This window comes from Phyllobates terribilis, unplaced genomic scaffold (genome assembly GCF_046119375.1).
Source record: "Phyllobates terribilis strain yellow unplaced genomic scaffold, ASM4611937v1 Scaffold_2__4_contigs__length_985480577, whole genome shotgun sequence".
In the NCBI taxonomy this organism is placed as follows: Eukaryota; Metazoa; Chordata; class Amphibia; order Anura; family Dendrobatidae; genus Phyllobates; species Phyllobates terribilis.
Genome location: NW_027362762.1, coordinates 928,463,159 through 928,490,239, shown reverse-complemented (window position 1 = coordinate 928,490,239; position 27,081 = coordinate 928,463,159). Strand labels below are relative to the sequence as shown.

Below are 27,081 nucleotides of genomic sequence, written 5' to 3'. Positions count from 1 at the left end.
ACAAGGAATATCTTCATACACATTCTCTCTTTCCTAAACTCACTCGATTCGGCCTCAGTTATTTCCTCTGCCTTCACCACAAACCAGCACAGTTCTTCGGGTGCTTCCTCAATAATGGCACTACAGTCGAGTTAGTGAGAGTCTTGTACTTCAACCCGCAGTTTCGCATCCTTTTCCCCTTAGGTGAGCTACTATGGCCTTTACTTGTCTTCTCTGTCGACACCTTGGGACTACCACCCAGAACCCTGTCTTCATCTCGGGCTTGGGAACGTCCTGCTAGGCCTCCTGCACCAGATCCTGTCTCCAGTAAATCACTCACTTCGACTATCACTTTGCCTCATCTCTTCTGTGGATCTCGCTATCTGTTGCCTCAGTCTCCTCTCACTTCTGGGACACCCAATTTATGCGGCTCTGTTCACTGATTAGACCATATGTCTGCTTCCACTGCGTACTGGGTCCTATCTGCCTTCCTAACAGGAAACTTTCACTGTCACATCAATTTAGCCCCTTTCACTCTAGACTAGTTGCAACCATTAATCCTAACTGTCCCTAGTAACTAGCTGTGGCTGGGCAGACTACCACCCAATTACTAATAACATACCATATATCACTAAGCACATTGCACATTCAAATGCATTATAACAATACACTTGTCTTCAAGGGTGAACATGGGCAACACTTCCATCTTCTTACATTTCTCCCTTCTTTAACGATGGCCGTCCTTGGCCATCTGGAACCTAAAAGACACCAAGCATCTTACTACACACAATGGGTATCAAACAACGCGGGGTACTTTTCCTTAAGTAGAGCACGTCGACTCAGTCCTTATCGATAAGGACCCTGGAACAACAACTGACCAAATCCTTCCAACCCAGCACTAGTCCATCGAGTTGATCCGGCCCTTCTTGGCACGGGCCCTGGAACAAACAAACGTCAAAGTTTGCCTCTTTACTGGTAGCCCACACAGCAGGGGCACAATCCAAGGAATGTGGGCAAAACTTCCATCTTCTTACAGAAGCATACACCAGTAGCGAACACAATTACTACTATACCTTTAAGAACTAGAAAGGGATGTTGTATATAACACATTGCACGATAATCAGAATTCTCACCCACCAGCCATTGTGTTGTTGTATGTGTGATCACATTCTTGTAGGTGCAAGCGAAGTGTCTGTAATGAGGCTGAGCTGTAATCGTACACACGTGGCATTTTACCTTTTTTATTTTTTTGTCCAATACTTAAAATGTATTAATGCTTGAAACCTGTCTCAAAGTTTCATTCTGATGGTTCATATTTCCAACCAAAATATATCTTAAGGTACTCATAAGGATAAGTCCACAGATTTTTGGAGATTTGTTTCTTAGCAGATGATGTCCAAAAACCATTTCAAAACCACTTGTAAAACTCTTCCTAATATTTTCTATTGGAAAAAAATCCGCTTTGCTGTTCATATGAATAGTTTTTAAGCTTTATTTTTCCTTCTGATGAAGAATTTTTGAAAAACGCCTAGTGGAAAAAAAAAGTTCATGTCACATTGAAGCAAAGGCTGAAGGAATCCGATTTAGACTAAGCACCAACCAATTAAAAAGATACAAAATCTCTTCAGCATGTTTTTCATCCAATTTTTGTCAGCGTTTTATCAGTGTCCGCTTTTACTCTGTGTTTTATCAGTGATTTTCACATACAGTGCTGGCCAAAAGTATTGGCACCCCTGCAATTCTGTCAGATAATACTCAGTTTCTTCCTGAAAATGATTGCAATCACAAATTCTTTGGTATTATTCTCTTCATTTAATTTGTCTTCAATGAAAAAAACACAAAAAGAATTGTCCTAAAGCCAAATTGGATATAATTCCACACCAAACCTAAAAAAGGGGTGGACAAAAGTATTGGCACCCTTTGAAAAATCATGTGATGCTTCTCTAATTCGTGTAATTAACAGCACCTGTAATTTACCTGTGGCACCTAACAGGTGTTGGCAATAACTAAATCACACTTGCAGCCAGTTAACATGGATTAAAGTTGACTCAACCTCTGTCCTGTGTCCTTGTATGTACCACATTGAGCATGGAGAAAAGAAAGAAGACCAAAGAACTGTCTAAGGACTTGAGAAACCAAATTGTGAGGAAGCATGAGCAATCTCAAGGCTACAAGTCCATCTCCAAAGACCTGAATGTTCCTGTGTCTTCCGTGCGCAGTGTCATCAAGAAGTTTAAAGCCCATGGCACTGTGGCTAACCTCCCTAGATGTGGACGGAAAAGAAAAATTGACAAGAGATTTTAACGCAAGATTGTGCGGATGGTGGATAAAGAACCTCGACTAACATCCAAACAAGTTCAAGCTGCCCTGCAGTCCGAGGGTACAACAGTGTCAACCCGTACTATCCGTCGGCGTCTGAATGAAAAGGGACTGTATGGTAGGATTCCCAGGAAGACCCCACTTCTTACCCCGAGACATAAAAAAGCCAGCCTGGAGTTTGCCAAAACTTACCTGAGAAAGCTTAAAACGTTTTGGAAGAATGTTCTCTGGTCAGATGAGACAAAAGTAGAGGTTTTTGGGAAAAAGCATCAACATAGAGTGTACAGGAAAAAAAAGAGGCATTCAAAGAAAAGAACATGGTCCCTACAGTCAAACATGGCGGAGGTTCCCTGATGGTTTGGGGTTGCTTTGCTGCCTCTGGCACTGGACTGCTTGACCGTGTGCATGGCATTATGAAGTCTGAAGACTACCAACAAATTTTGGAGCATAATGTAGGGCCCAGTGTGAGAAAGCTGGGTCTCCCTCAGAGGTCATGGGTCTTCCAGCAGGACAATGACCCAAAACACACTTCCAAAAGCACTATAAAATGGTTTTATAGAAAGCACTGGAGACTTCTAAGGTGGCCAGCAATGAGTCCAGACCTGAATCCCATAGAACACCTGTGGAGAGATCTCAAAATGGCGCCCTTCAAATATCAGGGACCTGGAGCAGTTTGCCAAAGAAGAATGGTCTACAATTCCAGCAGAGCATTGTAAGAAACTCATTGATGGTTACTGGAAGCGGTTGTTCGCAGTTATTTTGGCAAAAGGTTGTGCAACCAAGTATTAGGCTGAGGGTGCCAATACTTTTGTCTGGCCGTTTTTTGGAGTTTTGTGTGAAATTATCAATGATTTGATTTTTGCTTCATTCTCTTTTGTGTTTTTTCCTTGCAAGCAAATTAAATGAAGATAATAATACCAAAGAATTTGTGATTGCAATCATTTTCAGGAAGAAACTGAGTATTATCTGACAGAATTGCAGGGGTGCCAATACTTTTGGCCAGCACTGTATGGATTTATGGATTTTGCGCTTATGCCATCCATGTGCTGTCTGATTTTCACAGACCCATAGACTTGTCCAATCAAAAGCAGACATGTCTCCAAGATTTTTTTTGCAGACGGTCTGCAAGAAAACATGGACATGTGTATACCACCATATATTTGAATGGGTACGTGTTGTATCTGTGAAAACCACGGATAGAATACGTACGTTAAAAACTGACTTCTGAATGAAGCCTAAGGGTATGTGCACATGACGTCTTTTTCAGGCACATTCATCATGGAACCCACCTGAAAAAGCACCCAAAAGAGAAACAACAAAAATATTGAAAATATGCACAGCAACATCAAAACAACTTGCTGTGCACATGTTCCGTCTCTTGTCATTTCTTTTACCCGCTTCAGGCTTTGAAAACCTTGCAGTGGCTAAAAGATGTGTGACCTGTCCATTCTTCAGGTGGGTTCCAAGCCGACTCTTTGTTAAATATGAAATAAAAAAAACTGCAGCGAAAGACGACGCTCCAGGAAAAAACACCGCTGACTTTTCCCGAAAGAATCCTCCTATAGCAAAAAACGATGCTGGTATGCCTGGGTGTAAAAGGCGTCTTGTGCACATACCCTTAGGCTGCTGCCCATTCCCGGCCTCCGGTCAGATAATGCATATCTGATTGACTTTTCTGATGACAGTCAGACCTGATGAACAGTATAAAGGCTTCCTCTATAGGGTGCAATGTCAGTCACTGCCAATGGAACATGCGGCTTTTTCATTTTTGTTGTAATTAGGTGGGTTAGATGCATTTTCATGCTCTTTTAAAGTTCTGTGGGAAGGAAAAGTTGACACTCGTCTTACTCTCTGGAAGATTTATTTAATAGCTTTGCATGCTTCTGCTGCCATTAACTGCAATTAATATCATCAGAGAGCAGTAAGATAACATCCATGTACGTGCTCGTACCTGAGATGAGGAAATCCATATGCATTATATAAAGTAACCAGTTGGCTGACCTTCTTGGAATGATTCCACCTCCGGCCCCAACCTTCCAGGCTTGTAACACATTAACGAGCCGTCCCTTGATGGGATTGCTTCTAGAGGAGGAAAGCTAGCTGAGCTTTGCTGCAGCTCGGAATGTAATGCTTCATCTGTTATGACATTTTCTATAGACGATAGTAACTCATACCATTTATATGCATTGTGCATAGAGCATTCAATGGCACCTGAACTAACAATAAAATGTTATTTTTTTTTCTATTGGCCATATTGTCCTGGTGTATCAGCCCTTTACTTGTCTGTAAGTAAACGGATAGGCTGTTTAAATCACCGAGTAATGATAGCAATTATGTCTTTCTATATGGCTTGAGCATTAGAATGGGCAACATATTGGTCCAGGGGTGGACATACCATTGGGGCAACTTGGGCTCCAAGAGGTAAGGGGGCCACTTCTACCTCTCTAGCAGGTGGAATTGTGCATTATGATGAGCTATTGGACTGCAAAGGGTCCATATACTGTTCTTGCACAGGGGCCCTCTTCTGTCTGTATCCGCCAGTGTATTGGACCACGCACGACCAGCTCGAATTTAATGTTCCTGCAAAAAAAGAAGAAAAAAAACGCCACCATTCGTTACTCACACAGTCAGAAGGGATAACGGCACACACATTGCGATTATTCAGTAACTCCGGGTGCTTCGCCACATGCAGAATTTAATGAAGCTTCGAAGGAAAAGTGGCACTCTCTATCCCATAAAAACTTATTTTATTGCAAAAATCTTAAAACATGGATACAGGAGAATGCATAAGACGGACAACAGCGGTTTCACACCCAATACTGCTTCAATGGGTCCAAACACCTGTTGAAGCACCATTGTGTGCGAAACGGCCGTCGTCCGTCTTATGCACCTGCATTCTCCTGCATCCATGTTTTAAGATTTTTGCAATAAAATATGTTTTTATGGAACAGAGTGCCGCCTTTCCTGTCTTTGAAGCTTCATCAAATGTAATGTTTCATAATTTAATAACATATCTTCATTTTCTGATACAAAACTCTAAATTTCAAGTTTCACCTGTCATTAGGTAAGGTAAAAAGTGAACAGTTTTTGCTCTTCTACAATTTTTTTTTAAATCCGCCATATGGCTCCAGAGATATGGGTCTTTTCATTTAGTGCTAATTGTTATGGGCTTTGCCAGTTGGGGATGCTTTGTGAGTGCAATGCAGTGCAGCCTAAAGACATGTCCCCAGATATTCTTGTAAGCCACACCCCCTTGTAAAGAGCATACATATTAGCACTAAATAAAAAAAATCCCATATCCCTGGAACTGTATGGCAGATTTAAAAAAAACAACAACAAAAAAAAAAAAACGGGTGCAGCGGGAATGAAGTAAGAGCAAAATCTGGGTACTTTTGATCTGGTAACAGGTCCTCTTTAAATTTTACAGTTCTGGCAGCCACCACTAGGTGGAGCTTAGGAGTTTACTGTAAACTGTTTTACTATTGAGATCAATGGATGAAAAGTATAAAGGGAGCTCCCCCTTGTGGTAGCTGCAGACAGGCAGAATTTATAGCTTTGTATAAAAAAAGCTGAACTCAAACTCACTTTGTTATTTTATTGCTGATTATAAAACCCTTAAAAAGACTGAGGAGGAGAAAGTGAGTATGAGGTAATACAAGGAAAACTAGAAGCACATTAAGAACAGTCCTTTAATTAGGGCGTTGTATAGCGCCCTCCCTTACTACGCACACATAAGGCAAGTTCAAAGGAACTAAACCTAAATGATGGGTTCCGAGTCCCTTTAAAAGAGCAGTGATGCAAATCAGGGAAACTTGCATGTTGCATCCAGATGCCCTGTTTTCCATCGTGTTTTCTTATGTGGATTCTCGGTTGTTCGACATCTGCATCGCGACCATACATCAAAACCCTGATGACCTTACGTGGTAACAGTCATGTGCGCTGCTTTTCACTTCTTGCAAACCAGATGTTTATCTGCTCCCTCACTAACCGTACGGGGAACCTAGAAGGTCCCAATACAGGGCTATACATTAGCGCATATGTTCTCGATTTATGATGGGTGTGTTTTTTTGGAGTTTCTTGCCAGCGTGAAACTCCACTCCCTTCCAGCGATTCACTCAACATGTCCCCGCGTCCTACTGTTTTTACAAGGCAGCTTTTTTTTTTGGTAATCATCATATCCTTTAATTGTTAAGTGATGCCTGTATGAGCTCGGGAGGAGGACATGGTGCAGGGAACGGGCAGCCTGGAGGTATATCTTTTAACGGGACCCTTTATATAATCTGAAATTGAATTACTTATTGCAATGTTCAGTTCTTAATGAAGGAATAGCTTATATCTATGTCCTCTACTTCAAACACCCTGCGGAGTGTATATGACACCATTCGTAATGGGGCCAAATAGTGTATAAGGAATTCTTTAAATGGCTGAGGTATGAGGCATTGATGCCTTACTAATGCTGTTACTCCTTAGCGTTCAGTTAATGTGACACTTCACATTTGGATCTGCTCCAACAGTAATTTCCTATTAATTTACTAAAATAATATTTTATTATATTAACTAGAATTGCTCCCATTAAAGGATATGACATTTTTTTTTTAACTTAAAGGGGTATTCCCATCTCCAACATCCTATCCCAATATGTAATAGGTGTAATAATAATAATATTAGCAAATGCCTCCAATTAGAAATGTAGTATAGTTCTTCTAATTCGCTATGTCGCTTACCCCATGTGCAAGGCATTGAAGTAGCTTAGGTATCCATGGTTATGCCCACTCATAATGACAGTTAGTTGTTAGTGGTCGTAACCATGGATATCTAAGCTACTGCAATGCCCTGCACATGGGGTAAGCGACATAGCGAATCAGGAGAACTATAAAACATATCTAATAGCTAATATTATTATTATTACACCTACTATATATTGGGATAGGATCTTGGAGATGAACTGTATTCAGGGCTAAAAATAATTTTTGCGCTTGTGTTTCATTAAAAAAAAATATATATATGGACTGTTTGCCTTCTATAGCCTTTATGTATGTTGCACTGTACAATGATGATTGCAGAATGAGTTCACTAAGAATCCCTCAGTGAGTTGTAATTCTGAGAGGAGAGAGTGGAACTGTTTTATTTATCTCTCAGCTGATTTATGATGACAAAAAAGTTCAGCTTTCCTTTGATGTGGTCATAAATCAGTAAAAGGAGCTTAGTAAAGGACAATAAAAAAAACGTTTCATACTCCTCATCAGACTAAGCTCCCTGAAGGATTTTAGTAAATTTCACCTGCAATGAGGGGGAAAGCACAGAGCTGGTAAAAACAAAATTGTTCAAAACTTGCAATGAAATTGAAATCTAGAGATCAGGGCTAAGTCAAGTATATTAATAAGCTGTATATATTTCCATTATAAACACATGTAAAGATATTTTTTTCTCAAGATGGACAACCACTTTAAAGGGTCATCTGCACTAAAGGCCCCGTCACACTTAGCGACGCTGCAACGATCCCGACAACGATACGACCTGTCAGGGATCGTTGCTGCGTCGCTATGTGGTCGCTGGTGAGCTGTGAAACAGGCAGGCTCACCAACGATCAGGGGAGCAGCTACATCGTGGAAAGAATCTTTCCACGATGTCCTGCTCCTGGTTACCATCCTGCTGAAGCAGGAGCAGGCTGGTAACTATGGTAAACATCGGGTTACTAGGGGCACACGCGCTCCTAGTAACCCGTTGTTTATCATGGTTACCACTCTGCTACAGTGAGCGGGAGGTTACCGCTCACTTTAGCAGGCTCGTAACCATGATAAACAGCGGGTTACTAAGTGCGCGTGTGCCCCTAGTAACCCGATGTTTATCATGGTTACCAGCCTGATCGCTGCTCCCGCTGGTCACACACAGCGATGTATGCTGACCAGCGGGAGGGCAACGACCAAAAAATGGTCCAGGACACTTTGCAGCGATCAGCGACCTCACAGCAGGGACCTGATCGCTGCAAAGTGTCACACATAGCGACATAGCTGGTGAGGTCGCTGTTGCGTCACCAAAACCGTGACACAGCAGCGATCTCGCTAGCGATCTCGCTATGTGAGACGGGGGCTTTAGTTTTGACAGAAGTGTCAATAAACAGATTGCAGGGCGTCCTTGACCCCCCCGACTGATCAGCTGTAATCTAATGCAACCCACGGGGGAAGGGAAATCAATGGGCTGTCAATGTACGCAGGACAGGTCCAACAAAGTAAAACTTTCTACTACGACTGTAATTGAGCTAACGCGCTCCTTTTGACTTCCGGGCATCTGTGCAGACCTGGCGTTACTTTCACATGACTATAGCTCCATGCCACTTCTTAGTTTTTCTACCTTATCCTTATGGCTAAGGCTGGCCACAGATGAGATAGTGGTCAGCCAAGCAGCTGCCCATTTGACAGCTCTGTAGTAATCTCATATTTGTTTATGGATTGGAGAGGTCAAAATCCAAGCTCTGCATCCAGGTGATTGTTCCCAACACCAGACATTAGAGGATTGTAATGAAAATTGGCTATAATATACAGTCTACATCCAAAAAAGGCTCAAAGTTCATAGTAACATAACAAAACTAGTGGCTGTGCAGCTTTGTTATGTTAATCAAGGGTCAAGCACCCATATGTATTGTCTTAATTATCATCCAAGTAAAAGGCGATGACCTCCAGCCATTGTGTAGGACACCATCCAGGTATTGTATAGGGCACTATCCAGCCATTGTGTAAGGCACGTTATCAGCATAATGCAAAGTCATGTAAATCACCAAATGGATGAGACTAAAATGCAAGAAATGTCAGAGATAGAAGGTAAGCTCTTACAATTTTGGACTGTAGGGAGCAGCAGACTCCTTGCACACACCGTCTATCACTTGGGCATTTGCACTCTTATAGAGGAGCCGTGTCATGAATTTCAGGTGTCTCGCTGCACCTTTCAGTCTTCATCTTTGTCTCTTCTTTCTTTCCTGCTGTAAATTGGTCATAAATTTTTCTCAGAAAGCAAGGTGACAACCAATAGAGGTTTATCATTGGTCGTCACCCAGTTTTGTCCGACACCCTTAATATGGCAAATTTGCCTGAAGATGGGGTCACTGTAGGCTGATTTAAGCTACCCATACGCTAATGTATGGCCATATCTAATGATAGCGGTTGGCCAGTGGCTAGTCATTCGGCTGATGGCTATCTCTCTTAACTCCACCATACACAGAAACTCTCAGCTTGACCAAGCGCTCCTGAGTTCTCGGTCAGTGAGCCGCTGCCAGGAATATCTGGTTATGCCTTATCTCCCTACCGAATAAAAGGTTTGGGTGATTATATTCCAACCCTATGTTCCCCGACATGTTCTGTCAGGGGACAGTAGGGAGTCCCCCATATACAATATATAGTTGGACGCTCCTGTCGAAATATTTGTGACTCATCCCAACCTACCATGTGCCATTTATAAGACTAGTGTCTTCTTACATGGCCGACTGGCCTTTAGGCTCCTTCAAGCACCAAGGCTCTGCATGTCCTACCCCTACATCACCTATATAGATGAATGCATGGATAATGCTAGTAAACCATTAACAGGAGTCATCTTCATAATTAGCATAATGTATTACTATCCTCTCTAAATGGAATCAATTTTTTGGACAAGCACTATTTAGCCTCATATAAGAGGCTACACATATTTGAACAGAATAGTCCGAAGTTCCCAAGAGATGGAAAGCATTCAGGGCACTCCAGATCACCCTACTGCAGATCTATGCGTTTGCCTTATATTGACCAGATCAGAATTAATTCAAGAACATGTTTGTGGGGATTACGCAGTGCCTCTTATGAGAGGGAGGGTTATGATAACTACCTGTAAAAACACCCAACATGGACACCTATAGACCTAGAATGTGTTGCAGTCAAAGGTCACTTGCCACCAGAACAGGACCCTCTTTTTTTTTTTCTAAAGAACCCAGTTTGGAGCCTCCATTTCAGATTTTTTTTAAGAAAATGTCAAGACTCCATGATGGGGGAAAAAAAAGTTGCCTTTAGTTGGCCACACACATTAAAAACTGTCAGTTAAACAGTTATGTTCTCCACTGGCCCCCCCTTAAAAAACATGTATGTTTAACTTGTCTAACGGGGAGAGAGGACAAAGGACCGGCCATCTTAAAATCCAACTTGCCAATACCTTCTTTACCCTAACTTCTACCACTGGAAGGACACTCGAGAGGCTCTCACGCATGACGTCATCATCCGATTCAACCCAAAAATTGACAGGCTCGGAAAACCGATTAAATGCGTTTGGATAACGTAACTCAACTTTTAATAGGGACAACCCAGGTTCATATGTCCTATAGAGCTATACAGTGATACAATAAAGAGGATCCTTACTTTGACAAAGGTGCCCAATTTACAGTGAACGCTAAAGTAGCTCCAATCTGAAAGAGATTTTCCGTAATGAGATGACCACCTTAACATCCCCCAAAAATGCTAATTAAGGGGCTAAAATATAGATTGTTCTTCATAGCGGTCCATTGTTGTGTTGACCAATTAGCAGAGAATTTAATCTTGCAACACTGTTAAGGCCCCCATGTACGTTGGATGACCAACCGATCATCTGATGTGTATAGGGGCCACCCAATTGTCCACTGGTGGATGATGTTGGGAGAGAGAGAAAGACCAGGCAGTTGGAATTTTAATGCGTGATCCTTTTATTTCCAGTGGTGATACGTCGCCACCAGACACCTCTTTCTTCTCTCTCCCGGTTGGCCGAGTTGAGCTCTCGAGCGAATGTGGAAATCAGGAGAGACAGCTGTATGTCAAATGGACACTCTGCTGACCGCTATCTCATGTCTATGGCCAGCTTAAGTTACCGCTCGACTTCTAAGAACCAGAAAACGTCTTGAGTCAGAGTGTGTGTGTGTGTGTGTGTGGGGGGGGGGGATTGCGACTCAATCTTCACGGCCCACTGATTAGTTTCTTAAATGGTCCCTAATTCTGGTAGATTCACACTTGACCTATGGTGATGGCCAAAGAACTGGCATAGATATAATTTTATATGTCCTCAAAGGAGTGTCCGTAAATAAAAAGACAGATACTTTTGCCAACTTTAAGTCTAGAAGGTGTTAGATTTGAATCCATCTGAAACGTAGATGCTGATCTTTAAAAAAAAAAAAAAAAACTCCCAAAGAATAAAAATATTTTATAGTTGATTTTTTTTAATCCTTTGTAATTCTGTATATATATGGATATTTATTTATACATCTGTTCAGGATTTAATGGCTTTTAATGCAGCCCTCATTACTCGCTCCCACGTTGCGGACACGGCCATAAAACTATCACACAGCCAGTGGTAGATATTTGTAGACAGGGGCCTATAAAAATAAGCCTGTGTACAATTAGCTGGTAAATCACACCATCGCCCAGCAGCCGCAGCCCTACAAGTGGTTGGAATTTGTGGGAACACTTTATTTTATTTATCCACCGAAATGACTACCACTTCTATTACAATCCGTTTACTTTTTTTTTTTTGTCCTCTTGGAACATTAGGTTTATTCCAAGAGGGGAAACATTGTGTCATTTTAACTCATCTCCATGGAATTCTAGTAAAAAAAAAAAAAATAGATTCTTTTTTGGTTCTTTTATTAAAGTCATATCTGTCTTCAAGGTTTCCAGTTGTCGGTTTGGTTTTTAAGGCTGTGATTGACCCGCTGGGTTTTATTTATAGGAGTCCAAGATTCGCACCACCCTCCCCCTTAAAAAATAAAGAAGTGACTAAAAGGAGTGTGTGAAGGAAACAGAGGCTTTTGGCTGGCTGCAGTCACTGCAGGAGGAGGGGGATAGGATTTGAAAGGGGTTTGTTCAGAGTTGCTGAGTTTAGATCACATCTGCTCCTGCCGCCTGTGATGGGATTAAATTACTGCACATTCTGAGTGAATGAGGCTCTTTAGACAGGGAGCCCTCAGTCACTGCACCTCTGTCCTGCCTCTCTGCCTCCCTTCCCCTTACTCCAGAGCTGTGCATTCATTACCAGAGCTGCTGTGACTATCAGGCAAGGATCATGTGCAACCACCCACTCTGATTGTGGATTTTTTTTTTTTTTACACTCCATTGATAAAACATAGAGCAGTGCCAGCTGCTACTACCTGGGCACACTCATCTATCCAATGCACAACAGACCTTACATGAACACATGGTGGATCTACTAGGACTTTCGACCCTATTGACCACTACTCTATAGCAGGATTGCTGATTTTACTTTATTTTTGGATCTGATCTGACCTGTGGACCCATCTCTTTCCTTCCAGGATGCCAGCTGCAGCTGGGGATGGCATCAGTGACTCTCCTCCAAGGTTCTTGCTTGGGGAAAAGCCCCCAGTCCAACTTGAAGACTCCTTCCTACCAGCCTGTGTGAGCAACGTGTCCAGGGACACCCTGCGCAATTTCCAGCACACCAAGAGAGTGGGCAACTACCTGATCGGGAGAAAACTGGGAGAGGGGTCTTTTGCCAAAGTCAGAGAAGGGTTACATGTGGTCACTGGAGAAAGGGTAAGTGAGAGACGGATGTATGGGCTGGGGGTTACGAAGAAGGAGACCGTTTTTTTTTACTATATTAGTTACCTTTTTATTATTATTTTCAATTGTATCTATTTTAGTTGTTTATTGTATATATTAAATTGTATTGTTTCCACGCTGCGTAGGAAAATGTATGTGTGTATATATAAAATATAAAATAACTTGTAAAACTAAAGTTATTGTAGCCCATGCGGTGCATGTATGTATCAACATACTCTGGGCTGCAAGAATATTTATTTATTTTGCATTATTTACTTTGTTCTACAATTACGGTATATATCAGTGTGAGTGCTCTGCATATGGTATACATTGTATAATATATAACATATACAGAGTACTCACGCCAATATTTGTGTTCTACTTAAACTGTATGTAGTTATTATCCATATTCTATATGAATGTATACATCTATTAGTGTTTGGAAATTATTGTATCCCCCCCCCCCCCCATGCCATCTTCTATTTTATATGATTAAAGGCTCGTTTAGACATCCCGATTTTTACATATAAAACTTGTATGTAATATAGTTAGTCTATAGGGCTGTTCACATGTCGGTGTATTTTCGCAGACGGAGCTGTCCACACAAAATCACGGAGACGTATCCAATTTTGATCCAAACCTCGCATCAGTGAAAGTCCTATGAAAAAATCCTGTTCAATATGAGAAGGGCGCATTCAGATGTCTGTGTAAATCAGTCCGAAATCGGACCGCGGTGCACGGACTGACCGCGGCTCCCCCGACCCGACTGATAGTCCCATAAAAATACATTATGCTGTCATGCTTGGGTCAGGAGAGCTGCAACCAGTCCGTGCATTAGTGGTCTGATCTCGGCGTCTGATCGTGCCCATTGATTGAGAAACCGTCATTTTTTATTTTTTTTTTCATTTGAGAACAACTAATAAAACTCTGACACTCTCTGATAAAACAAAATACACTGATCGGACCGTTTTTGCATAGGAGAAAATGTACTGATGTCTGATTAAGCCCTTTAGGCTTAATTCAGAAGTCCGCTTTTTTTCTCATATTTGATGGATTTTCATCAGTGTTTGGTCCATGTATCCGTTTTTACCATCAGGGTTTCATCAGTTTTTCTCATATGCAAAAAAACTGATTGTTTCTCAAGCTTCTCCTAGCAAAAAAAAGTTTGATTCATGACTCTGATATGTCTCCGTCTTTTTGCCAACTCTCGGTGAACAGTTGGACATGCGAATAACCCCATAAAATAAAACCGGGACGTGTTCTATTCATAGAATATACTGATAGACCACTAACGTCCAAATGAGGTTTGAGACCCTCAGTTGAAAAACTTTTATGGTACTTCTGGAGATATTTATAAATATTTTCCTATCTTTCTTTCTTATTTTACAAGGTGCTATATTCTTGACTACATAGTTGGGCACATTTATCCACCATGCTAAATAACTTATGAGACAAGCGCTCCACAACACCAACTTTTCGAAAAAGTCCTTATTTTCCAGAAAATCCTCCACTTTTTTGCACTGTCTGCTTCCCTGTATCATCCAATGGGGCCTTGTACAGTAAGAGCTGAGTCCAACATTTGCAAGTTATTTTCCTCCTCACTGTGAATTGTGTGAAATGTCAATCACTGTTCTCCATATTAGTGTCATTCAGGGTTAAGAAAAGTACAGTGTAGATGACCGAGTGTATAGGGGGGGGGGGGGGTTATTTCCTTAAGCCCATGTTCACACGTTCAGTTTTTTGTCAGTATTTTACATCAGTATTTATAAGCCAAAACCAGGAGTGGGTGAAGAATGCAGAAGTGGTGACGTGTTTCTGTTATACTTTTCCTCCTGGTTTTGGCTTACAAATACTGACTGAATGTGTGAACGTGGCCTTAGGCTCAGGATTTATCCTCAGTTTGGTGTCAGCTTATTGAAATAACAAGCAAGTTTAATATTGAGGGAATGATGTAGCGTTGACAGAAAATGGTTGACTGATTGGCAGCATTAATTATTGTGCATGTGAAATGACCCGTGTGTTATATACTATGGTGTCAACATATACCACAGTACTGTACAGAGACCACACTCCTCATCCAAATAGATTCTCTATCTGCCTGTACAGTAAGGACCTCTGTCCTATTTGGCTTTTTTTCCAGCATGTTCACGCAAGGGTTATTGCATATGAATCAAAATTAGTCCTTTACATTAAAATCCAAGCATTGGATGACCTGGTTTAAAAAGTGCTTTATCATCAAATCACCCTGATTGCTCCGTGTGTTCCCGTATAGCTCATAGGCTTTAATGGAGAATGACTGAGCATGCACAGGAAACCTTCCACCAAGAATGTGGACCGCGTTCCCATCTGTCTCCTGATGGATTAAGTGTTAAAAAAAAACCATTGGCTAAAGACTTGGCAAACTTTGGCTAAATTATTATCATTATGCATTCCTTATATAGCGCCATTAATTCCACAGCGCTTTACAGACATTACCATCGCTGTCCCCATTAGGGCTCACAGTCTATATTCCCTATCAGTGTGTCTTCGGAGTGTAGGAGGAAACTGGAGAACATGGAGGAAACCCACGCAAACACTGGGAGAACATATAAACTCCTTGCAGATGTTGTCCTTGGTGGGATTTGAACCCAGGACCCCAGTGCAGCAGAGCAACATTGCTGCCCCTAAATAAATAAATAAGGTGGACAGATCAATGGACAAATTCTGCCATTAGTACTCTCCTACCCTTCAGCCATTACTGGATGGTGACGCCTGGTTGTACTTTACGGGCAGTTTTAGGTGGTCCCCTTGGAAAGGAAGTGCCCCCAGCTGTCATAGCAGATCTTGTGGGACCTTTTCCACCACACACCTGGTATAACAAAAGATGGTAAAACAGTGCAAGTGTGTAATTAAGTAGTTTAGTTAAAAAGGAAAAAAAAAATCCAAATAAGCCAGGGATCCACCATATCCAGTGTTTGCGGACACTGCCTTTATTCTTATTTGCCCCTCCATCTTCCATTGGGTGTGTCCCAACCATCATTTGCAACCATTAGCAATTCTATGTTGGAGTTAAAGTCAGAACTTCGTCACCTTTTGTGAACTCTTCCATTGAATATTTGATAATTGTTATTACTAATAATTCCCTAATGATATTATTTAAATTTGAGTTCTTTATGAGGACATATGAGGGATAGCAGGTGTAAGAAATTATAATTTTCTTTGGCTCTTGGATATGCCACCTGTATTTGTCAGCGCAGAACAGAGTTGTTTGGCTTCCTTTTTCTTTCCATGGAGTAGATGGCTACAATGGCAAATCTATTCTGGTAATGGTACTAGGGAGTGGTGCTCTTCCTCCAGTATAGGGATGCACAGAGGAGTCTCAATATTTAGTAAAATCTCAACACCGTTGACTTTCCGGTTTTGGAATGTTCTCTTCATTTTTTGCACATTTAGATCCGGGCATCGGAGACCTGGGTTTTTACGCTCTGTGCCCCTCGCTGTCCCGTAGCAATCACCTCTTTCAAATGCCCTCCCTTTTATACATGTTGCCTGTGACTTATGAAAGCTATTTGTGCTCATACATATTTAATACCACATTTATGTGAAAAAATATTCAAATAAGAAACAAACAAAAAAATGCCTCCAACTGTTTTTATGCATAAGGCAACTAAATAGGGCAACACTTTTTTCCCACCAGTAATTCTTCTTAAACTTGACCCCAGAAAAAAAAACTGCAAAACGTAGGTAATACAAACCTCCCCGTTGCTTTCATTATTACTAAAAGCACAAGAATGAGTGCTAGCAATACCTGCTATTGCAGCTCAGGTTTCTAGCCTCGGGGGGATTTTTGGGATCACGGAAAGGCTGCAGATTCAGGTTATATGAGAGTTGTGTGCTGTTCTGGGGTCTTGATCTTTTTGTGAGTTCATTCCATTGTTTCTGTGCTTACTATGAATTGAATGATGGGGCACATCAGGAAATGTTTGTGAGGTCTGTGCAGATGTTGGAAAGGAAAAAAAAAAAAGAGAAGAAAAGATATCACTTGAAAATTAGTAGGGATCCAACCACTTGGACCCCACCAATCCCGAGAATGGGGCTGTGAAACGACTTAGTCGAATGGAGCATGCTCACCACCACTCTGCTCACTCTGTATGGGACTCTCAGAGATAAAATAGTACAGAGCTCAGCTTTTTTAAGTAGTCCCATAGAGAATGAGTGCTCCACCATTCATTTCCTTCGGGCATTTCAGAGCCCTATTCTCAGGATTGGTGGGTGGCCCAATGGTTGGACCTCCACCGATCTTCCATGCAGATAGGTGATAACTTTTAATGTTCAGAATAAAACTTTCTAATTGGGATCTCCAGAAAGATTTAATTGTGACTAAATGTCTTTGATATGCTCTTACTTCGGATATAGTCATATGTATATTGTGAAAAAATTAGGTCCTTAAGTTCAGACCGATCCTAGACTGTCACGGCCTTTTCCAGTCCTTCAACAGATGTGATGTATTTTCACAGGCCGGATACATTGGGGAAAATTTACTGAGATATTTTTATAAAAAAAAAAATGGTTTACATCCCTTGCTAAAGAGTTACTGTATGTTTTAGACACTTCCTGAGCCTCACTAGACAGTACTGTGTCGTGGAATGGGTGCATGACTTCGAATGTACCAAAATTGAACCTAAGTTGTGATTCAAATTATTGGTCTTTAGTAAAGTCCCCATGCACATTAGATAGCTGCTCGGCCAACAGCTATCTATCCAAAATCCCACATATAAAGAAATTCTCTGATCAACTGAGTGCTCATGTGATCTCTAGGAGAGACTTCTGTAGCAGAATATCTTCCGGAAAACAAAAGGATCATCCATTGGAAATCCAACGTGCAGGATTCTTCCCTCAGGAGGCCCCCATACACAATAGACTGCCGAACAATCGTGCCAATATTGCCTGACTTTAGTCTGTGTACGGGGGCCTTAAGCCAACCAATAGGGTGTATAAGAAAGAGAAAAGTGTATAAGAAAGAGAAAAGTGTCTATCAAGTTTTGCCCAATCTATCATATCATGAGCCATTGTGGTTAATTTGGCGCTAAATTTAGGTTTGTATTTAAGAGGTTTGTCCACCATAACCACGTATCTCATATCCACGAGGTTAATGGGGTTGTCCAGGCTTGGGGTTCAAGTCTCCAGTCACTCTGTATGACTGCATGACTGCAGGCTTGTGAATCCTCACATCACACGCACTGCACGCTGTCAGGATTCTCCCCCCGGGATTGGGCGGGCGCATGACCGCAAGTATTTGGAGAATCCCGACAGCAATCACAGTGTGAGCTATGAGAATTCACAAGTCTGCAGTCACATAGAATGACTTCAGACTTGAATCCCAGCCTGGGACAGCCCCTTCATTTCCTTTGGAGTCTGATTGCTGAGACCTCCACCAATCCCAATAATAGGGTTTTGGAGTGACCCAGTTTAATAGAGTGATGGTCCTAACACTCCATTCATTGTCTTTGGGACTGATAAAGATCTGGCAGTCCCACAGACAATGAATGGAGCAGTTGTATGCATAATGGACCTTGCTCTATTAAACTGGGACACTCTAAAGCCCTGTTATTGGGATTGGTGGGGGTTTCATCGGTTGGACCCTCCGTGTTCACCAAGTTATTACATATCCACAAGATAAATGATAACTTGCATTCTTGGCATGATCCCTTTAACCTTATAGAGGATGCTTCTAAATAAAACATCGAAATGAGACCCTAATGTACTAAAATCCACTAAAACAAACCCCCATCTTGAGCACGCCATTACGTGAAGGTTGTTTTCGGTTGCCTCCAGGTGTATATACTTTCGACCTTCACATCCCTTCTGCTGCACCGATCATCCAATTTTACTGATACATTTTAAAATACCAAGAATCCAATGTAATATATTATATAAGATTACCCCTCAAAGATCCGCTTTTATAGGCCTTCTTTCCATCGTTTTACAAGGTTCTTGCCTTTGTCAAGCTTCCTTATGTAAAGTGTGTGAGCATCCTATGGCCGGGCTCCAACATGTCGCTCTCAAGCCCAAATGCCTTTAAACCTTTCAGCCTTTGTTATTTGCTGAAGTATTACAGATCCTCTGGCTGCCACAGTCACCTTGCAAGTAATCCTGCACCTGGGAAGACTTAAATCTGGTGCGTGCTCTAGTCTGCCCATTATTTCCTTTAAAAAAGCCCGGGATAATGCTTTAATATGGGTCACAAGTTGAAGAACCCATAGGATGAAGAGCAAGATGTAATTATCACCCTGTTAACATTTCAAAGCAACGCGGTGACTAGAAGATATGGAACTGTACTGGGTTTGGCCAGAGGTTTACTGACAATTTTTGTCTATACATTTTGTACCTTTCTATATAGTCCATAGACACATAATAAATAAATGGTCAATATGATAATTTGGACTAAATGATTATTTACAAATGATAGATGTTTTAGAACACAACTATCCACCATGCTTTTGTTTTTTTTCTTTGGTAGACCTTTTCATTTTAGGTAATGGATACATGCAATTGTTGGATTTTTCATGGAAGAATGGTGCCCACCATAGCTAAAATATCTCTACAAATACTCTACGACTTTAGGGTGGTTTCATATGTGTGTTTTTGTTGCAATTCTTTCTGCAGAAAGAAAGGAAGGTTGTAGGTTAGAAAACAAATATTAAACTCACTACAGTTTTTTTTTTTTTTTCTTATTCAATTTTTTGGTGCACTTTTTTGGGGGGTCATTGCCATTTTTTTTCCAAGTTCTAGGATTTGGTATTGGTTTTTTATTTCAGGCATTTTCCCATTGACTTAAAAAAATATATATAAAAAAAAACAATGTCACCCAAAAGTGCCTTCTATAAGGCCCATAATTGTAAACTTAAAGAAAATAATGTGAAGGTAGCACATAGGCTTCCATACACCTTAGATGAAAGGCAAATGAAACTGCTGATTTTGATGGGGACTGGCTGAATATCTGAGGTGTATGGGGGCCTCCCGACTCTCTCCTGATAGATGATGTCGGGGGAGAGAAGGATCAAGCCTCTTTGAAAAGACATGAACGCTTGGGCGAGTGCTCATATTTATGGGGGGTTTCAAGAGTAGTGATGAGCGCTATTGCTCGTTACTCGAATTTGCCTAGGGTGCTCGGGTATGCACCGAGCATCTCAGGTGTTCGAGTCCTCGCAGCCGCATGTTTTGCAGCTGTTAGTCAGCCACAAAACATGCGAGGATTGCCTGTGTTTGTCACAGGGACTCGAACATCTCACTTGAGCACCCGCGATACTCGGTGCATACCCGAGCACCCTAGGCAAACTCGAATAACGAGCAGTTGCACTCATCACTATTCGAGAGTAATACCCGTATGCCATTCAGATTTAGATATGTAATGCTACTCTTAGATTTTGCCTAATTTGTCTCAGTGAGATGCTTCACTCCATGTGACGGACTTCAGAATCGTCGTGCACCACGCGATGTCAGGATTTTCCGGTGCAAACGGCGAGAGAGGGTGGTCATGTGACTGTAAGTGTGTGATATGCTTACTTCTGGCACATTCCAACTAGATGTGCGCGGCCTCGCTGAATTCAAGTGAGTTGAACAAAGTTGGTTAAGTCTAGTTGAAATGTGTCTGGTAATAAGCATATTTCACACTTGCGGTCAGTCACCACCAGAGAATCCTGCGCAGATTTTCATGACATACCTGGACAACCCCTTCCAATTAATGAAGTATGTGTCTCATGAGTATAGGCTAACGTGCAGAGGTTTGAGGCTCCCATTAATACGAGTGTAAAGTGACTTCAGAGAGAACCATCTGATGTATTTGGGAGCCTCCCAAAACACCGATCCTTTTGTTCTGCTGAGAGAAGCTGCTGCCAGAGATGCTTGTCAGCAGCTTTCTCTATTTTTTCCAACTGACTTCATATGCACGCTCAGTGGAGCGGAGCATTCATGTATATGGGGCAATCGGGAGAGATAGTTGTCTGCCTATTGAGCTCGGCCATCAACTAAAAGGTGTATGAGCCCTTTTATACCTTCTCCCATATATAGGGTTCATTGGTGTCTTATCTGGGTCTTGCAGCCATTATACAGACTTTGTCAATGTCAGCTTTTGCATACATTCAGTGAATCAGTCAGGAAGACTGAATCTCTATTTGCCCTCCTTTACCCTTTCCAGGAGGAGGTATGGGGCACACCTGAATTATCATGACAGATGATGATCCCGCCGTTCCAATATATTTTGTCCTATTCTCTTCCTGCCAATGTTCTTTCTATGTCCCAGGTTGCAGGAATCTGTGCTGAATGCTCTTTTGGGCACCTTTTTATTTTAATGATTTCTATAAATAGTCTCTATATCGGAGTTTCATTGGGTGAGTAATAATAGACTCCAACCTGGGGAATTTTACATTCTTCTGTAAGGGCCATATTCCTTATTAACTGTTAGTTCTAGACAACTTGTCTCATACCCATCATCATAGATGGAGAACGTCTCATCCTCTCCTGGAAGAAATGATGATCAATAAGCCGCTACATCTCTCATAATCTCCTCTGAATTCTCAAAATATGGAGTGGGATGTGCGGATAATACAGAGAGAATATTCTGTTTGATTTGTAGCTAAATATAAATGTTCTCTGCCTTTTGTCTATGAGCGTTACATTGTTCCTTCTAGCAAGAGTTACTCCCAGCGATACTAAGGCAAGCAAGGTGCTTCAGTACTGCTTCCTTCTTAAAGGGGACTTAATTCAAACCCACCCATTTGGCAAGTAAAATGAAATTCATTTGAATGGAGAGGAGTCCCTTTACTAGTTGCATTCATCTGAAAAGTTAATCTTTACAAGCACATCTTGAAAGGAGCGAGGAAGTCATATTGGTAGCTTGCAAGTAGGATGTTGGGCCGTTAAAAACTTATCAATATCATATGTAAAAAGGTTCGACATTACGATGGTACTCCATGGCTGCCAGGCCTAGGTATTACAAACTTCCTTGGCTGGTGCTCGAATGCCGACATCCTGGGCATCTCTTGTAATTTAGGCTCCCGAGGCATAATGACTAGGGATGAGCGGAACCGTGGAAGTTCGGGTTCTGGTACCCGACCTGAACTTCACTCCAAAGTTCCGTTTGGGTACCAGAACTGAACCTGAACCACATTGAAAACCATTGGGACCTGAACTTTGGAACTGTAAAATTCTCTATTTCTCTCCACATACTTCCCCCAGAACTCCAAACATTTATCTTTTATCTGTAGCAAAATAGACGAGACAATTAACTACTGTCTTGCAAAAAACACATTGGTTACAAAACCATCCTTGATGGTCAGCCACAGTTTGTTCTCTAGTTTTTATTGCAAAATTTTATAGAGGATAACCTCCTGTAAAAAAAATTCTTAATGCCAAGATTTCTTCCTCAAGCATAATATTCGTTATGTTTATGGTTGTACACCAGGAGCACTGAAGAGTTAAAATCCATATATTCGTATACTTGGAAGGGTGGTAATTTATTCCACACTGTGGAAGGTATTTGTGGGTTGACATGTTATTTTTGATAATGCGGACTGTGAAAGCTAGTGACATGTCGGAGGTATGAGGTCTTGCATGCCTCTCTGCCTCTGCTCTCATTACGTCTAGGACTCGCCCAAATAATGACCCCATGTTGGAATTTTATGCATCCACTGGAAGGGTTATGTAACGGCTCATCATGAGAGCACTCTGCTAGCACTTGGCATGAGGTCCCGGTAGCTGACACGTTGCATATACGTATACCTGGAGATCTGTAATCTGCTTATGTAACGCGAGGCAGGTAACCGTCATAGGAAAAGATTTATTCATAAGCCTCTCAATAAATTGCTTCCTCATCATCTTCTACATGATTATTTCCATCATTCTCAACCGTCTGGCTGCAGCTCATGTTTACTCTGGCCGGGCATGTAGACATCTCCAGCCTTTCCTTGGCAGATTCTTATTTTTCTCCCCAAGAGATTGAAGAAACGCGCTTTTTCGACCACAAACTTAAACATTGATTCAAGGATTTGAGACTTTAAAACGTGGAAAAATTGAGTTTTGCCTTTCTGTCTTTAATATACTTTAGGTAGCCCTTCTAGGATCATATTCCCTTTTTGGTTTCTTCTAACTTACAACTTCATGATCTACAGTTCATACCTTTCCCAGACTGATGTGGTGATAAAATAAGCTAAAGACTGCATTAAAAAAAAGTGGAGAAGTATGTCATGCTCTCCCTCCTTTTTTTTTCTTTTTTTAATAAACTGCGCCTCTGCTGTACATGGGCTGTGTCTGGTATTGCAGTTCAGCCCATTCAGTACTGCAATACTAGATGCCACCATTGGAGAAACATGGTGACGTTTCTGGAGGGAAAAAAAGCAGCCCTCAGGCAATTAGGTTTTTGCAACCTCATTAACATACAACATAATTCTGTTGTGCAGACCACTGATGGGGGAAATTATGTGTACTTATATAGCACCATCATACTTCGTAGCACTTTACAAATATGGTTATCACTGTCCCAGTTGGGGCTCACAGTCTACATTCCCTATCAGTATGTCTTTGGAGTGTGGGAAGAAACCCAAGTACCCAGAGGAAACCCACACAAACGCAGGGAGAACATACAAACTCTTTGCAGATGTTGTCCTTGGATTTGAACCCAGCGCTGCAAAGCTACAGTCTTAACCATTGAGCCATGATAAAAAGCCATCTCAGAAATGGGTAGCCTGCTACTTACTAATAAAAGTAATTATTGGATTTTCCCATGCGGAATCATCCAAAAACAACCTTGAAGCCAATTGTCTTGCAAATCTTAAACTGTTCAAACTGCGAAACTACGGCAGAAGTTCAGATGATCAGCCAAATATTTTCAGATTGGCTAAGGTGGATGCTGTTTCTTTGCTGGTTGTTCTTTAAAAGGTTATACCCAACGTTAAAAGTTATCGCCTACCCAAAAAAATGTGTGATATCTTGAGGAACGGAGACGGTCCACTGATTTCTGACACTTGCTCTGAAATCAAATTGAGGGGGTCCTTTCCTTTCTCATGGGGGGTACAAAGAGACTTTTGGTAACATAATTTTCCCTGGCACCATAATATTGGACAACCACTGACAGAGAAAACCTCACGATCGTTTATTTTTTTTCGAGAGTCGATTGGTGCCAAACAAGTATCGGACTTGGTTTTTGGTTGGGTTATCCAGTATCACAAGAGACTTAAAAGGAGATGTGATCAGGTGATCGACTTATATCCAAGCTATTAAATCAGGACACTTAGAAGCAAGAACTATTTGTTCAGCCCAAGGTCCCGTTATAAATAGTACACAGAGGAACTGAACGCACATGACGCTCGGCTCTTCATTCTTATTAGAGAGCTTCATTTATATGTTCAATTAGAAGTCCACAAAGACAAGCCGCCCACTCACACTGCTCTCTACACTCCTCGGCATAATGAGTGTTTATAATGCAGATTATGCAGAATTGGACCTTTTTATAATGGATTTCTAAAAATAACCTAGTGATTATATGAGATTAATACACGGCTAAGAATACATTCTGAATACCCGCAGCTCATTTATTCGGGGCCCCTTTTCCCAGTGCACTGGAAAAAAAAATTAAAGAACGTTGCACGGCAGTTTTGTAAATCTTGCAGACACTGAAATGACATTACTGAGCCTTTCTGTACCAGACACGCTAGGGATTACCGAAGGCTCGAAAGTGACCAAATCCTGCTGCTGGGAAGGTTGTAGTCAGGTCAGGAGTCGCACGTGCCTGTGTATTATCGTAGATCCTTTACTTCTCAACTGTCCATCTGGCGGTTGTATGCTCGTGATCCAATATTCCCCAAATAGTAGGATTCACATTACACACAGAATGTTTAATATAGAAAATGTAATAGTGTGTTTGTGGATAATCCCATAAAGAGTAGACCCGAGTGACAAATGGGGTTGTCTTCTGCTGGATTTTTTGGGGCTCATTACAGTGTCAAAGCCAAGGCCCAACAGAAAATCCTTTCATAGCCAGTTTCAGTACTCCAGATATCCTTATTCATTACGCCTCATTTAAAGGGAACCTGTCATGTCCAGAAACACTATCTACATCTACCTGCAATTATAAGGGTAATCTGTGATCACTCCCCCGGCACATGGATTTGACAGCCTGATCTGCACACATACCCTGAAGAGCACGCTGTTAATCACTGTTCTGGGGAGTGACTACAGTGCACTCATTACATAGTGAGCGGTGGCTCCCTGCACCGCCCCAATAACTGGAAGCAAGCGGCTGCAGGTAGAATAAAGATTCCTGTTCTCCTTGTAGCCGCTCCTCCAGCAAGCTGGCTAAATAGGATTTTAACTTTATTTACCTGCAAATTGTCCGTATATTTGCAGGTATATAGCGTCTTTGGAGGTGACCAGTCCCCTTTAGGCTACGTTCCCAAGATGAGTATTCGGTGAGTTTTTGATATTGCAGAAAAGCACTAAAAACAAATGTGTTTTTTTTTTTTTTTTTTACTTGCGGATTTTTTGCATCTAATGCAAATCTAAGGGGAAAATACACACACAAAACTCAGCGTATCCGAAAGAGAAATTGATATGTTGCGGATTTTCAACATGCACGGAGGGTCAGTTTATGCTATGTAAAAAAAAGCAAAATACGCAGCATCAAAAACTCATCGTGAAAACATAGCCTTAGGGCAGAGATTGACTGCCGTATTTCGCGTGGGAGGATCGGATCGTAAACCTCATACTGGCTGTCTGCTCTCCTGACCTGAGCTGGCAAACATGTTGCTGGTCGGCTGTCATTTGCACAGTGTGAATGGACCCCTTAGAAGTGCTTCACCTGTCATGTTGTCTTCCTCCATCTGTCAGCTATCTATGTTACATCTATATGAAAAGCTGAACAAGGTTTCAAGTCCTGACAAGTCTTGAATTAATTTCTAGTATTTTTTTCCTTCTTCTTTCACACTATTTGATATATTATGAGTGACTGTCACTTAGGCTAAAGTTCATATGAGGGCTGAACTCTGCGCACGCACACAAATTTTGGATTTCACTGTCTCTTTATGCAACTAATGTCAGTCCGTGTATGGTACGTTGTACACACGGACTGAAAATATGATTGTGAATTTCCCCTTAGCCTAAGATCAGAGTAGTCCTGAACTTATTGGACCAGTCACGTATGCAGCTTAGAGACGTGACTGGCTCCCGGTGATCACGCACGTAGCCGATGCGTGTAAGATCTGACTGCACTTCACCTGCACCGGTCTGGTCCATAAACCGATCCAAAGTATTGTATACCACAATTGTTTTTTCCTAGTAGGCCCCAAAGAAAATTGCCTATGTGCACTATCACATAGATTACATTTTTGGGCACATGGACCTAGTTGTCTCTTCGTTACTGACCAATTTATTTTTCTTTTTCAAGAAAGTTGACCAGATCTTAATGCTAACTTTTAGCTTTAGCCTCACACCACTACAGTAGCTGTATACATTTAGTTTTATAGTATTATTATCTAATGGTATTACCATTGTAGGGTATTTGCAGCATGTGTTCCATCTGCCATACCATTGACTGCCTCTTTATGCCGCACAGACTTGCATTAGGTCTGACTTGTATTTTTTCTTAGAATTTAGAATGATCGTTCATGATGAAAAGACATGAAGTGTAAGATGCCCATTAAAAGTGAATGTCAAGGGATTTTTGAACACAGATGCTACACTTTGTACGTAAAAACCCATTATCAATTTATTGCCAGCGTCAAGAAATACAACTAGCGGTCACTAAGAATCTATGTATATTCCAATGCCTACCCATATCGGGCATAAGTAAATTACCTGAATAGTGTGGGTACCGCACACTATTCAGGTAATTTACTTGTGCCTGATATGGGTAGGCACTGGAATATACATAGATTCTTAGTGATCGCTAGTTGTATTTCTTGACGCTGGCATATACGAGGCCTCTAGACCAGATTAGGTCCCTATGATAATTACTACCCGATCTCTTCTATATACCGTTGTACATAATACTTTGGCCGTGTGCTCCAGGGATGTTCACTTGTGTATCCCCTAGTATGTTATCCATTCACCTCACTTGTATGTCCTTTTTAATTAATAAAATATTTTTGTATATTCATAATCATGTTGTCTTGGTTCATCTGTTTGGGGGCTGCTCGCTTCCCCTCCCCTTTTGAACTCTTATACTATGGTAGCCCATCCACTTCTTTTTATGGTGGTTTATCCAAAAAGTTGG

The 27,081-nt window shown here is 41.4% G+C and overlaps 1 protein-coding gene across 1 annotated transcript in view; it reads left to right on the top strand.

Moving 5' to 3' along the window:
* Nucleotides 1–27,081, top strand: part of HUNK (hormonally up-regulated Neu-associated kinase) — a 74,938-nt gene that overhangs the window by 15,277 nt on the left and 32,580 nt on the right. The window contains exon 2 of the mRNA XM_073668313.1: nt 12,590–12,830. Coding sequence (XP_073524414.1) covers nt 12,590–12,830 — 241 coding nt within the window. The remainder of the gene's footprint in view (nt 1–12,589; nt 12,831–27,081) is intronic.